Raw genomic sequence first — 13,413 nt, 5'->3', positions numbered from 1 at the left:
TATGCTGTTTTTCCACGAAGAATCATAAATGGCCACTTTTCCATTACATAACTCTAGCCTGATGATGTAGCATCTACCTTTAAAGTAGAAGCAATCACTTACTCTAATACATCTGAAGTTGGTAATTAACTTGTACGTCGCTGATCCGTTTTCTCTTTCTGCTGACTTCAAGTCCCCAACCAGAATAGCACATCCGTAAGTTTCCGCCGCACATTCAGTGAAGTTAACCTTCGTAAAGTTAAGAGTTAAAGTTCCCTTTTTGCTATGAGCAAACAAAGCCCCTCCGCCTTTTGCTATGTTCCTGCGAAACCTGCAGCTGAATATAACTACAGTCCCTCGTACTGTTGCGTTAAAGAATATTGCTCCCCCTCTTTCGTTTTTAAGACGCTGTCCAATAAACGACGAGTTCTGAATTTCTACTTGGGCTTCTTCAGAATGAATTTTTATACATCGCAATAAACGGTTGTGAGAACATCTTAGGTTGCTGAACTTAACACGCGTTTTCTTTGTATTGGAATTGTACAAACTGTTCACCACATTATGCGCTTCTTTACAAGACGATGCCTTGACCAAATCACAAACAGTATTGTTGAGCAATATAACATCATTGTACACCTCACTTGTGACGGCTGCTGGCAAATCGAGATTTATAAAGTGACCATAGTTTCTGATGGATGTGATGTTAGAGCAAGATATTTGGACATGTGTGCTGTAGGGCAGCGTGGCGTCCGACCGGATTGTTACTACACCTCTTGCAAACCGTTGTCTGGAGAACCCGTTATTTAAAAACTTCGTCTCGCTGATATTGATGATAAGAAACTGATCCTGGCCCCGAATATTCTTGTGCAAAATAATTTCTACACATAAGACGTTATTCTTGATGAACGAAGACCTAAGAATATTTAAATTCCTACTTGCATTATTTGTTATGTGAACACTAAGTGCCGTGGACGCATCTTGAAAAGAACAGTTGAACATCTTTAAATCACAATCTTGAAACATAAGCGGCGTCCTCAGAAAAATTATTCCAGATAAAACAATCATTGGTGCCTGACTAGTGGACTTTGCAAAAAGGAAGCCACTTGTGCAGACGATGTATGGTGTGTGTTTCATACCTTCCATAATCACACTTTTTCGAACGACAATTCCTGGCTGTTGCTCAGGCGCCATTGCAAGGTTACAGTGGAAAGGGTTTTTTTCGGTCCCAGTGCCATCAAGATAAATGTGTCCGTCCCAGTCCACTTGATGAACTGCTTTAGCGATGGTCTTACATGGTTGAGAGGCTGTACCACAGCTTTCGGAATCTCGCCCGCTCAGGGAAACATAAATGGATGTGCGGCTACGGTTTTGCGCAGCTGAAATAAGAACAACAACGTTGAATTTCTGAACAAATTGGTTAACTATCAATGATCGGGGCTGAAAGAAATTTGTTATGTTCGATTTATTTTCCTGACCAAGAGCCTTCCTATTTCCTCATCAACTATTCCATAGGCCTCTTTGCATTGCCTACTCATACTTAACAAAATAAAATGCAGGACATTCTGGGGAGTGGGACTGTCGGAAATGGAAACAAAGTTTAACAATAAGGCCAATAATCTACATTTTCAAGTAAAAGTGAACATGGAAGTTTGCACGAATCTTTGTAAAATTGTGCTTAGTACATTTTTGATTAACGACGTTTCCAAACAAATCCTGTTAGTTTTTTTTTAAAGGAGCAATGTCACGATATTAAAGTCATTTTTCTGATGACTTCCAGAATGAAAGAACCTTAAACTAGGGTTTTGCTAATGAAGAAAAACAACAAAGGAGTAATGAAAACGTAAAAATATCCAAGAATGGTTTTAACTTTTAAAGATTAAGACAGATTACGACCGACCAACTTGAAGAAATTTGCCAGTTTTTTCAAGATGCGTTTTCCGTGACGTAGCCCAATTTCTTGAAACACGTCATAACTCGAATCAAAAGTGTTTTCCCTTCTCTTAGTCAAACAATGCAATTCCGCCCCCCCCCCCCCACCCCCGATTTCTTGAATTAATTTTTATTTTCCCTTGAGCTACGGCAAATCGGGAACCTAGCTACTGTATTCAAATTCTTATCGACTCTCATCTTCATTCAGATCTCAAGTTTGATCTTGAGGATATTCAGTAAGACTCGATGAAGCACTGACGAACACAAAGAACGCAAAGAGGTTTATCAACAAACTAGTTGTCAAATATCTTTCGATAACCTGTGAATTCAGGAAAAAGGTCACAAATATTTAGTCAATTTTCCCTGAATAAGTTTGAAGTTACACGCAGAGTTAAAATTTTGCACGGGTTAACTGTTGCATTATTCAATTTACAGAAAGATTTCAGATTAATATTTCGGTTTCAGAATCTCTTTCCCCAACATAATAATAGTAATACACTAATATTTTTTTATCCCGTTTGTTTGGTCTATAGAAACAGCAAGAAATCTTTTAAAAGCAAATGGGGATTTCTAGGAGTACTGTCACGCAACTGCAGGTTGAATTGTCACACTTCTGTCAGAAAACACAGAACTTGGGAAGTTTATCTATTGTACTAGTTTAAGCACCACGTGTTTAAAACTTTCAGTTTTTGGTTTTAATTAAATAACACGAAGAACCTTATACATAAACAGTTTGAGGAAGTTTAATGGCACAATTAAAATATTTAGTTCAGTTCGGCCTTTTTCAAATGAAGGATTAAAGCTGATCAAGGAAAAACATCGCCATCAAATTTAATGAAAAGTTTTCCGTATCCTTTCCTACGAATGGATATTCATAAATGACATGTTAATACAATTAAATTTATCGGTGCTGAGGCAGTAAAACTATCAATTCGACAAATTAAGCTTATTCGTGAACTATGATAAGAAAAATATAAAATAGAATTTCAGTGTTGTATAAAATCATATGCTGAAGATATCAGAAGACCAGAGACATCGCTGCTGAAAGGGATAGCTTCCATTTTAAGAATGATGTTGCCTTTTGCTTTGAAAAATGACAGAACTGCCATAAAACAGATTGTGGAATCAAGAAATTGAACTTACTGCTGTATAAATTAAGCTCGTTCAGCTTTTATTTTATACTTACCTGAATTCCTGTTTGGCAGCATCAAGCCGAGCAGAACCGCTAAAAAAAATGGCGAATACGCCATCTTGAAACCTAAATCACGTCAACAAACTGCGACCGAGTGACACCAATTTCTTCAGTTTTTCAAATTAGATTCGATTTCTTCCCTGTTTAGAATTATGAAGAGTAGTAACGATTAAGAAGTGATCGTTATTCCATTCAGAAGACGAAAGGAACTTGGTTTGAAACCGACTAAATACAGCAACAATTAATTTCCCCGCCTCTTGTATAAATTATAACATTTGTTGCAATTCTCGATGTGATCGACAGATTTATTTTATCGAACCTTTCAGTTTTAGGGTACGCTGATCGAAAGTAGGTCGAGGGATATTGCAACGAATCATCAGTAAAGTTATTTTCGGAGCTACATAATGTATGCATTTAAACTAGGCCGTGTGTATCATTATATTCACTGTTTTATTCTTTTACTGTATTTTCTCTAACAAATGCCGGATCGCCAAGATGGAAACTCCCAAGCATAATAAGCTGTAGGAAAAAATGGTGTGGAAGTCTGATATCTGATATATGACTCTGTCAAAAGCAATAAAGGAAAACCTTTGCTTAATAAACCTACACTTTTCTCCTACAACTTAATGTATATATACAATTCACCATCATTGTGTAAACATTAAATCCCACAAAATCATTTCGCACAAATCGATATAACAGAGCCATTCTTCACACCATGACCACTTCTTGTATTCCCGGCAGCAGAAGAAAACGGCAAATGAGCGCTCGACTCTGAAGTCACGGCAAGCGAAGTTTTCTGTCCGGCTGTTGGCGGTCGCAACAAAGACGAGGGTATGTCAGGAATATCCCAGCTTAAACGATATGGGTGAGCTGAAGAACTGTTAATTTCTGTTTGTAAATTTCCCCTTCCTTCGTTGATGGCCCCGTTTGTTGTCGTTTCGACTAGTAAGGTCATAGAAGCAGTTCTTGGTACAATCCGCCAATCGATACATCTGTTGCATTCGAAGCAGCCATTGCATTCCAACCGATAAAACGCGGCAAACTAGTCTAAGATGTAGAACTTTTGGACAGTGCCGCTCAAGCCATCAGCAAAATTAAAGAATGAAGCTGCTCTATAGAAAACTTCCCTGGCAATTGCCTCGAGAATTTGAAATCTATTCAAAACACACTCCGTCCGCCATTTTGTAACCGTCATTCATAATGGACGATACGATCTGGGAACAACAACAGAGTGGCTAGTACCAGATCTCTAGCAACCGACGAACACGGCCAGGTTTGTCCCAACAGACGAGGGTGATAAAAGGTCGACAAAATCACAGTAACAAAAGGCCTGTGTGGCTCCGTTCATCCCAGCCAAAATTGGCTAGAATGACCACGCTTGAAAGACAAGTAGTATATTCCTTTGTAACTGCGACACGTATCAGGTAAACGTACGATGTGACGTGTGGGAAAAGTGAAAAAGCATGATCTGAAATAACTGGCTAATTATATTTTCAAAGAAAGGGTTTTAACTATTTTAATAATTTCATTTAAACAGATTGTATACATTTTGGACCCCCTAAACCTACGTGATATAATTAACAAAATATCATGACACAAACCAAATGACATGTGAGATATGTGAGACCATCTAATAGAATAACCCTGCTAGATTGAAGACATTCAACGAGTCCGGCCTATATATGGATTTCCTTGAGGAGTTTGTAAAGTGTTGAATGCGAAGTAGGATAAGAGTTTAAGACATCCAAATTTTAATTTGGGAGTTAAAACTCCCTTCGATAACTTGAATAAAATCTCGTTGCAGAGCCAAGAATACAAGAATACTAACGGAAAAATAACAATTTTAATCGGCAAGCAAATATACAGTCAAGCACTTAAAAAAAAACTGGAATCACTTCTTAAGACTTTGTGCGAGAAATAATACTTATGATGATACTTCTCTTACCACTATTCTGAGACCTACTTAGCTTATTTATTTCTTCATCCTTTTATCACTTAATTTGTCCAAACGACCGCTAAAAGCGTAGAGGTAACAAAAAAGAATTTGATTAAAAATATACGTTGGGTTTCAGTTCAACTTACTTAATTTAGCGATATTTTTTACCCAAATGCATAAAGGCCCGGCCAAACGGACATTTCATCAACTTGGGTTGACTTTTGTTGGGTACGTGGTCAAACATTGAATAATGTGCCGACTGCAAATTTGAAACAAACCAAAGTGATCACGAGTCCTAGCTAAACGGAGTGGAAAGAAAACGTAGGTTTTTGACTCGAGTCTATTTTCGACTACGTTTGGCCTGGTCTTATAACAACTTTATAATAACTGCCTTAAGAGTCATCATCATTGTTCTGTTTAGCACTGTCCAAAAGAGGCTCTCTCAGCAGGTCCATGAAACATGGATGGGAATAAAACTGCCAGCAGGCATGATAGCATTTCTTAACTAGAAACACCAGGAGCCTTGTCAGCTGGGACAGGATCGCAAAAGTGAACAACAGAGACACTAATGCTGGAACAACTGCTAGGGCGCAGACTTCAAACCATTCCAGAGTTTCAAAATAAGGTATGTCGGGTCCATCTGTGCTGATGCCAAATGAGATCAGGGTCGCCTTTGCCAGGTTGATTACAGCAATCATAGATAAAGCGGTAAGGGACAAAGTTTCAGCTTTGTTGGCCAGTGGATTTCGAAAGGGCTTCATCAAAACATGATGAATGGTTATCAGAAAGCATGCTGCAACCATGCAAACCATACGCAACATCAAATTCGTTATGAACGATTGACATGCAAGGAGGATGAATCTTCGACCAATCAGCACGCTCTCCCAGTACAGTGTTCCTTTATCTTCACTGTTTGGTTTACGAAAAGGACCATGGAGTATTTCCAAAACATCTCTGTTGACAACTTGCACACTCATATAATCGCCTCTTCTTCTTGCCAACATGTCTTTAACCAACCAGTAGATGAGAAATGGCAATGGAATCATGCAAGCAGTGAGGAATTCCCTTCCAGTTATTGAAGCCCTGTAAAGCTTGGAGGATCCATAGTAAAGGACGATGATGAAGGGTCCAACGAACACTACGATATAGGCAAGAATAACATACTGCCACCACTGCATACATGGAACATTTGCATCGATGAAGAGCCACTTTCCAGATCCAATCGAGACGCAGTGCATTAGCGTCAGGGACGTTTCTGCCAGCCGTTCGTATCCAAGGAGCAACACTTCCATAACAACAGCCATGTAATGAATGGGGGGTGGTATTTCTTTCCTCCTAATCATGTTTATGACAGCATGGATACCATAAACGATGACAACTTCGGTCATTGTCACAACCACTGTACCAGACAACAGCAACTGCTTTGTCACAGCCGTTAGCCCTACAAAAGGACATCCAATTCCTCTGCTGATTGTTTTAACCTGGAAGTTAAAAGCAGCAATAACAATGTAGATGAACGGTATCTTGTGAAGACAGTCTTCCATAGATCCGACCATCAGGAGCTCAGCAGCTTGATAGAAATAAAAGGTAATTTTGATATAGCCACTATCTGAATCTTCATGATCCTCAACAAGGCCCGAGTCAGGTCTTGACTGGTTCTCTACTCCTCTCCTAAACCAGAGGATCTGCGTTCCAAGGAAACTTAGTATTGGAGGCTTTTTCAAAAGATAAAGTACCAGTAGAAATGTTAGAAACATTGTCAGAATCCAAACAGTATAATTGTTGCATTTTGTAGATTCGCAGCATTCAGCTGAGAAAAGTGTTTCGGTGAATCCGTCAGCGCATTGTCCACAGAGGGTGCCGTTTCTGTTACCATGACAACTGTTGTAATCTGCTGACTGAACAGATGGACAGTAGTGTTCTGGACAGGCAATAAACTCCAGTTTTGGTGGATGGTGTGTGGTTTGATAACCCCAGAAATTGGGTTTCGCAGCTATGTTACTTTGAATGCAGCTTGCTCCAAAAGGACATGGCCGGCAGAGGACTGCAGTGTCTACATCTAAACCTCTTGAAACTCCGTTTTGGAGGCTGTAATACCCCGGGTAGCAGGATCTGCAAGAATAACTCAAGACAGTTACATTTATTTGGCAAACGCTGTTGTTTTTCTCAGTGTATATAATGTGTGTGGCATTTTCGAATAACAGTTCTTGCCCTTCGCTACACTGCAACTTCGATGTCTCGTCCATCTCAACATATCCTCCGCTAGAGATGTCAAGCAAGGCCGGATTGGAATTCCTATCAAAATCCAGCGCGATCATAGATGTGTTTTTGAGCTTTAAAGGTCCTCCACTTTCGGAATAATAGAACGTGGGACTATTGAATGTAGTGTTTGAAATTTCTACGCTATTCTTTGTTCTCGAGAAGGAACAATCTTCAAAATCCACTCGACCAGTCCCATACGCGGCATAGACATGCCCAGCGCGGTATGTACCAAAATTGTTACGAAAGGTGCATCTTCGGAACCTCGTGAAACCGTTACTGATATAAACAGCTCCAGCAGCCAATCCGACGTTTTCCACAAAGATGGTATCCTCAAATACCACGTAAGTGTTGTAATGCCACGATGGGTGAATCTCGCGGGTGGCGTTTGGTCGAACGCAGCCCAGTTGACGAGATTTGTCTGGCTTTGTCAAAATGGAGATAGCACCAGCGGCAGTCTCGTAGAAAATTGACGCATCCCTGACATGCCACTTATATCGATAGGTATTAATACAATTCTGAAATAGCGTGCGTCTTATTGTGACGTTTTTCTCTCCTTCGAAGAAAAGAGCCAAGTGACTGGAAGGTCTAGAATTGAATGTATTATTGTCAAGTACGATGACGGCTTTTGAAGAATTGATGTCTCTAAGTGGTGGAATATTAAGGCGAACGGCATAGCTTTCGCCGTTATTTTCCACAGTTTCCTTCTTACTGCTGGTAAAATTTGTGTTTGTCATGGTTACTTGGACGGATGTTGGATTATAAATAGTCAACAACATGTCATAAACATTATTTATAAAAGTGCAATTATCAATGAAGATATCGACTGAAAATAAACTATTTTTGGGAGTGGATGACGCTACATGGAATCCGTAATGAAACCCGATCAATGTGATGTTAAGCAGATTAATGCGATATTTAGGACTTATAAGTAAACCTTCCTTGCTTTTTGTCTTGCTGACTATTAAGCTGTCTGCAAACGTCACAATCCCTGCATTACCGTTCTCCGCCAGTATCTGAATTAATCTGAATTTGTTCTTTGCGGATGCTTTTGCAGCGTTGTCTTTGAAACTGCATTTTGAAACGGTTACATTAGTTTTCCCTCCAGTGGTAACCAGTCGCAAAGCGCCGAGTGTTTTTTGCGTTTTATTATAAAACTTGGACTCCTCTGCTGTTACTTTTCCGCCTTTTAGCAAAATATAGATAGCTGCGCATTTTGTCCAATGGGATTTTCCTCCCCAGTGCTCAATGGTTACATTTTTTAGGTTAAAGTATACCTTTTTTGGACTCGGTGCATTATGATGTCCAGCCCGCGAGGGCTTTCCAACTGTTATTGCACATCCGTACATGTTTGCGCTGCATTTACTGAATTTAACGTTCGTAAGGTTGATGCATAAAAACCCACCGGGGCTATTAATTGAAAGTGATCCGCCTTCTTCAGCTTCATTTTTCCAGAACGTAGTGTTTAAAATTCTTAATGACGCACCAATAAAGGCTTCGAGAGACAAGCACGAGCCGGCTCTTTTCATCGTAGACTGATTGTAGAAATAGGAGTCTTGAATATCTATTTCTGTTTCATCAGACTGAACTTTGATGCACTGCACAGACGTATTATTCTTGCACTTCAAGTTGACGAACTTTGCGCGGGTTTTTCTCGCCTGTGAGAAGTATACACTTGGCACGGTGTGCTTAGGTTTTCTATTCAATGAATCCTTCCAGGTAGGTAACCTGTTAAAACTCAGCTCCACATCTTTGTATGTCTCGTTTGTAACCGCCGTTAAAGCTCTGAGATTCATGAAAGGACCTTGGTTTTTGACGCACTTGACTTTCTCGCAGAAAACATAAATGTCTATTTGTTTTAAAACTTTATGCTTGCTAGACACTATCTTTATAATTCCTCTTTCAAAACGCTGTACGCTATACAATCCATTTTGTTTAAAATTTGTATCATTGATATTAATGCCAACAAAGCGACGACTTTTGTTTCCGAAATTATCGAGTAACAGGACGTGGATACAATGAGAATTATTGCGAAAGAATGAAAATCCTTGAATATCCAATCGAAAAGTTGTCATGTTCTGTATTAGAATGCCCAAAGCTCTTGGAGCGTTGTGGAAAGAACAGTTGACAATTTTGACATGATGACAGTTTTCAAAAGTAAGAGGTGTTTGCCAAAAAGCGATCCCTGACAACTCGAACCTTAATGTTTGCTGTTCGTCGTTTGTTTTCTGAAAGTAAAATCCATCAACACAGAAAACGTGAGGCGTCGAGTACAATCCCTTCATAGCCAAGTTCTTGTTGATGTTAACGCCTGGATGAAAGCCGTGATCAGAAAGACTGCTTGTACACTCGAAAGGACGCTGCTCGGTTCCACTTCCGTTGAGAAAGATTGTACCGCCCGTGTCCACTTGACGAACGGCTTGAGCAATGGACTTACAGGGGTGACCCTGCGAACCGCAATTGTTAGAGTCTTGCCCATAAAGTGAGACATAAACACTGTCCTGTTGAAAGTTTTCGGCACCTAAAAATTTTAAAAAGTGAAGTGAAGATGTAAACAAGATATTATGGTCAAGAAGAGGGATTGATCGTACTGGTGTTGACTTCTTAGCTTCGCCTCTCATACACGTCATACACGTACACGCAAACTCACACCCCCACCATCGTACAAGGGAGGGTGGATGGAACCCCTCCCCGGAGTTTTCGTTATATTAAGGCGTAGCGAAATTATTTTGAACTGAGAAGAAATCCCTTAGCTTACTCTACAAGATGACATAAGTTAAATTGGCCATGACGTCATATGACGTCATGTGACGTCATTAGAACCGCCATCTTGGATCCACCATCTTGGATTTCAACATTTTCTTAGAAAGTCAGAAAATAACGGAAATTGATGTAAAATCAAGCCAGTATGCTTATGGAATGTAAAAATAAACAAATCTTGCACTTGTTTTTAAAAAACTGGAAAAATAAAAAAAATGGTAAAAATGACGATTTTTGGCAAGACCTGCTTGTATTTATGGCAAATACCATGGACACATCGTAGACATATCAAAATTTCCGCAAACGATGAATGAACAGCTACTGAAAGTTTCAGCATTGTAGAGAAAATTGTTTCTCCAAAATTTAGAAACCCCCCCCCCCCCCCTGTAACTTCCGAGGGCTAAAACCAAAAACATCTTGATATTCCCAGGAATAACATTTAATATTCCTGGTCAGTACCACTGTCTCAGTAAATCAACTACATGGCCAACTGTTTGTGTCATACAAATTGCATATAAACTGACAAAACCATTTTCTTTCGCAATTTCTCATAGCGCGTTCACTGTTCGTGGGCGCTATTTTGAAAGCAGGGCAAACGCGGCACGTAATGCATATTAAAGTGAGGGGGGTTGTGGGGATGGGAGTCGATGTTCCTTTGTTCCCAACAAAATCCTACTTGTGTTCCCGTATTCCCTAAGAGTATTTCTTCGATTTTGGTGTTCCTTGTTTCCTAAAATATATTTTTGTTCCCGTGTTTCCGTGTTCCCAGTTTTAATTTCCTTTTGTTCTCATATTAATATCCCAAAAGTTAACGCCTATGTTCCCTTTGTTTCCTGAATCCTCTATATTAGCTCCATTAATTTTCTTTGTATGCAAGTACGGTGACAAACACTTTCTACAAGTCACAGTAAGCAGCAAAATTTACATGGAAATACTCAGAAACTGAAACGGCGAATTAATGCTCTCCCGCATGGCTGCATCTTCTAATTACAGACCTCGGATACATGATAATTTTGCCAGAGGTGAAGCATTACCTCAGTGTTAATATAGCGTGAAACTGAACTCAACTTTTAACAGTGGATAAACAGTTCTACTTATTAAAAAAAACGTATATTTGTAGCATGAACACTGCATTTCATGCTAGGATTGCCCAACTGTTATGAGCGCGGCGATGGCCGTGAGGATTCGATTTTCAGCCATTTCTACAAGGCCGCCATGACTATGTCTCGTTCCCTGACTACGTACGTAATTTTATCTCACTCTGAAAATACCGATAAAGAGAAGACAGAGTACTTGTTTGTTTGCCTTTCAGTGGTGGACAACAAATGGCATTTTTTATTCCAGATTTGGGTTTGCTTGAACTTCTCATCTAATGATCTTTTTGTCTTTACTCGCTTATTCTAGCCGTTTTGAACCTGATTAAAGGCCATAGAATAACTTTATTATTTTAAATGTGAAGTTATCTTAAGATATTTCTTTTGAGGTTTGGGGTATTCTTATTTCCTGTCAACATGAAAGTAAAATTTACCTGTACCGGCGCATGTTTTCCATGCATTGTTAGCCATGTTAGAAAAATTGTAATCGGAACCAATACTCTTTACCCCACACCCGGCAACTTTATCTGTCAACGGAAATTGGATACTTAGCGATTTTCCCCCTTAAATCCCAGTAGCTGCCTTCAGCAAATAATTACCAAGCAAGAACGTTAACCCAGGGCTACTGCTGAATTCATTTCTAAAAGAACATTTCACTTTCCAGTATAAGCAAGATAACAAGAAATACATGCTTTAAAGTTTCCATTTGATGTCCTGCTAAAAGCAGGAAATCCTTTCTGTAAAATCAAAGGCTGATTTTGAATACAGGTCGAACTGTCGCACCTTTGGAAAGCCTTTTTATCGTGTGAAAGTATCATGCGCTTTAATATTTCTCTTGAATTAGTAGGTTGCATAAATTAAATAAATTGAGGTCTTGGTACTCGCATTTCCTTTAAATAGAACTGTAACGGCCCTCCAATAGTTGATTGAGTCCACTAAGGCTGGTTTAAAATAAAAAGTAAAAATTGGCTAGTCATGTCGTCTTTGCGTTAAAATGTTATTAGTAAACATAATATATTTAAACTTCCCTACATCTGCCGCACGAACGTTTTCGGTTTTGATAATCAAATGATTTTACGATGCAATGTATCAGTGATACGGGAGTCAAAACAATAGCCACAAATTAAACTTTACCTTAAATTTTGATAAGAAAAATATAAGAAATATTTAAGTACCGAATAAAATAACTGAAGTAAATTGGATAACTTAAATTAAGTAGATGTTTGTTTTAAAACCACACCCTGAAAGCAAAGATCCGTCAAACACCACTGATAGCTTTTGCTTTGATGAGGTAACGGGACATTCGGGCAGTAAAGCTACTGTCTTCTAAAGATTATTCAATAAACTATTTCTACAATATAATAGGATGGCCTAATTCTTTATTCTCACCCGATTTGTTGCTGGACAGCATCAAACTGAGGAGAACCGCCATAAAATTCCGCAAATACGTCATTGTAAAGTGCTCCAAGGAACGCGAAGCAACCAGATCGAATTTCTTCCGTTTATCTTTACATAACGTTTGATTTCTTCCTTGGTTGGAATAAAGAACTATTGGCGTAATTTAAATGCAATCGAACCAGTTCGAAGGGTGAAGCTGTCAGCAGGGAAGACCAAATAAACTGACTTGCTCGGAAAGCTTAATGAGACAGCAATGCATTTGCCCTTTTTAATAACTATATAAATACTTTATTCTCAAAGAATGACATCAACCATTGACAGTTTTATTTTCTGGCATCTTTCATTTTCGAGAAATTCGTTTTTAAGCTTGACAAATTGGCTGAGCGAAAGCACGCTTAGGCCCGGGCCGAACGTCGAACTTCACATGAGACGAACCTAATGCAAATGCGAAAAAAATAGCTTTTACTAATTTGTATTCGGTTCGAACCCGGGGGGGCGGGGGGGGGGGGGGGTACTCCCATATGTGGCCTATATAGGTATGTGCCGCCCGATAGGGTATGGTTTTTTAGGTTGTCGGTCCTTAAATAGGGTATCATTTTTGCTCCTTTTGGCAATGTGTTCCCGGTGTGATCCCTAGATAGGGTACCTAAATTCTGTTAGCTTAAATAAACGCCCAGCTAAACGAAAAAAAGATATCTTAAAACTGAGTTTTCTGTTCAGGTATTAGAAAAGCGATTGTATAAAGATTTGTGTCTTGCCATGCGCGGTTAGCCGTTATTTGGGTCGTCACGGAACGCTTCTTCTCCCCTTAAATAGGGTGTCATTTTTCAGTTTTGGGCCTTAAAAAGGGTATCAATTTTCGC

General features: G+C 39.2%; 1 protein-coding gene across 1 annotated transcript; it reads right to left on the bottom strand.

Annotated features, from left to right (window-relative positions):
* Positions 1-5,009: 5,009 nt before the first annotated feature.
* Positions 5,010-12,766, bottom strand: LOC144654276 (uncharacterized). The gene is made up of 2 exons (XM_078514367.1): positions 12,542-12,766; positions 5,010-9,819 (listed from the first exon to the last, which is right to left on the bottom strand). Exons 1-2 carry the CDS (start codon positions 12,603-12,605, stop codon positions 5,432-5,434), a joined length of 4,452 nt encoding a protein of 1,483 aa, XP_078370493.1. The 5' UTR covers positions 12,606-12,766; the 3' UTR covers positions 5,010-5,431.
* Between the last annotated feature and the right edge of the window lie 647 nt (positions 12,767-13,413).

Source organism: Oculina patagonica, chromosome 5 (assembly GCF_052425735.1).
Source record: "Oculina patagonica isolate OP01 chromosome 5, crgOcupat, whole genome shotgun sequence".
NCBI lineage: Eukaryota > Metazoa > Cnidaria > Anthozoa > Scleractinia > Oculinidae > Oculina > Oculina patagonica.
This window is presented reverse-complemented; position numbering and strand designations above follow the sequence as displayed.

Excerpts from the sequence above, each read along its gene's own strand:
- LOC144654276 (XM_078514367.1), bottom strand. The coding sequence starts at position 12,605 with ATGACGTATTTGCGGAATTTTATGGCGGTTCTCCTCAGTTTGATGCTG. Across the intron at positions 9,820-12,541 it reads GCTGTCCAGCAACAAATCGG|GTGCCGAAAACTTTCAACAG; the intron begins GTGAGAATAAAG and ends TAAAATTTTTAG.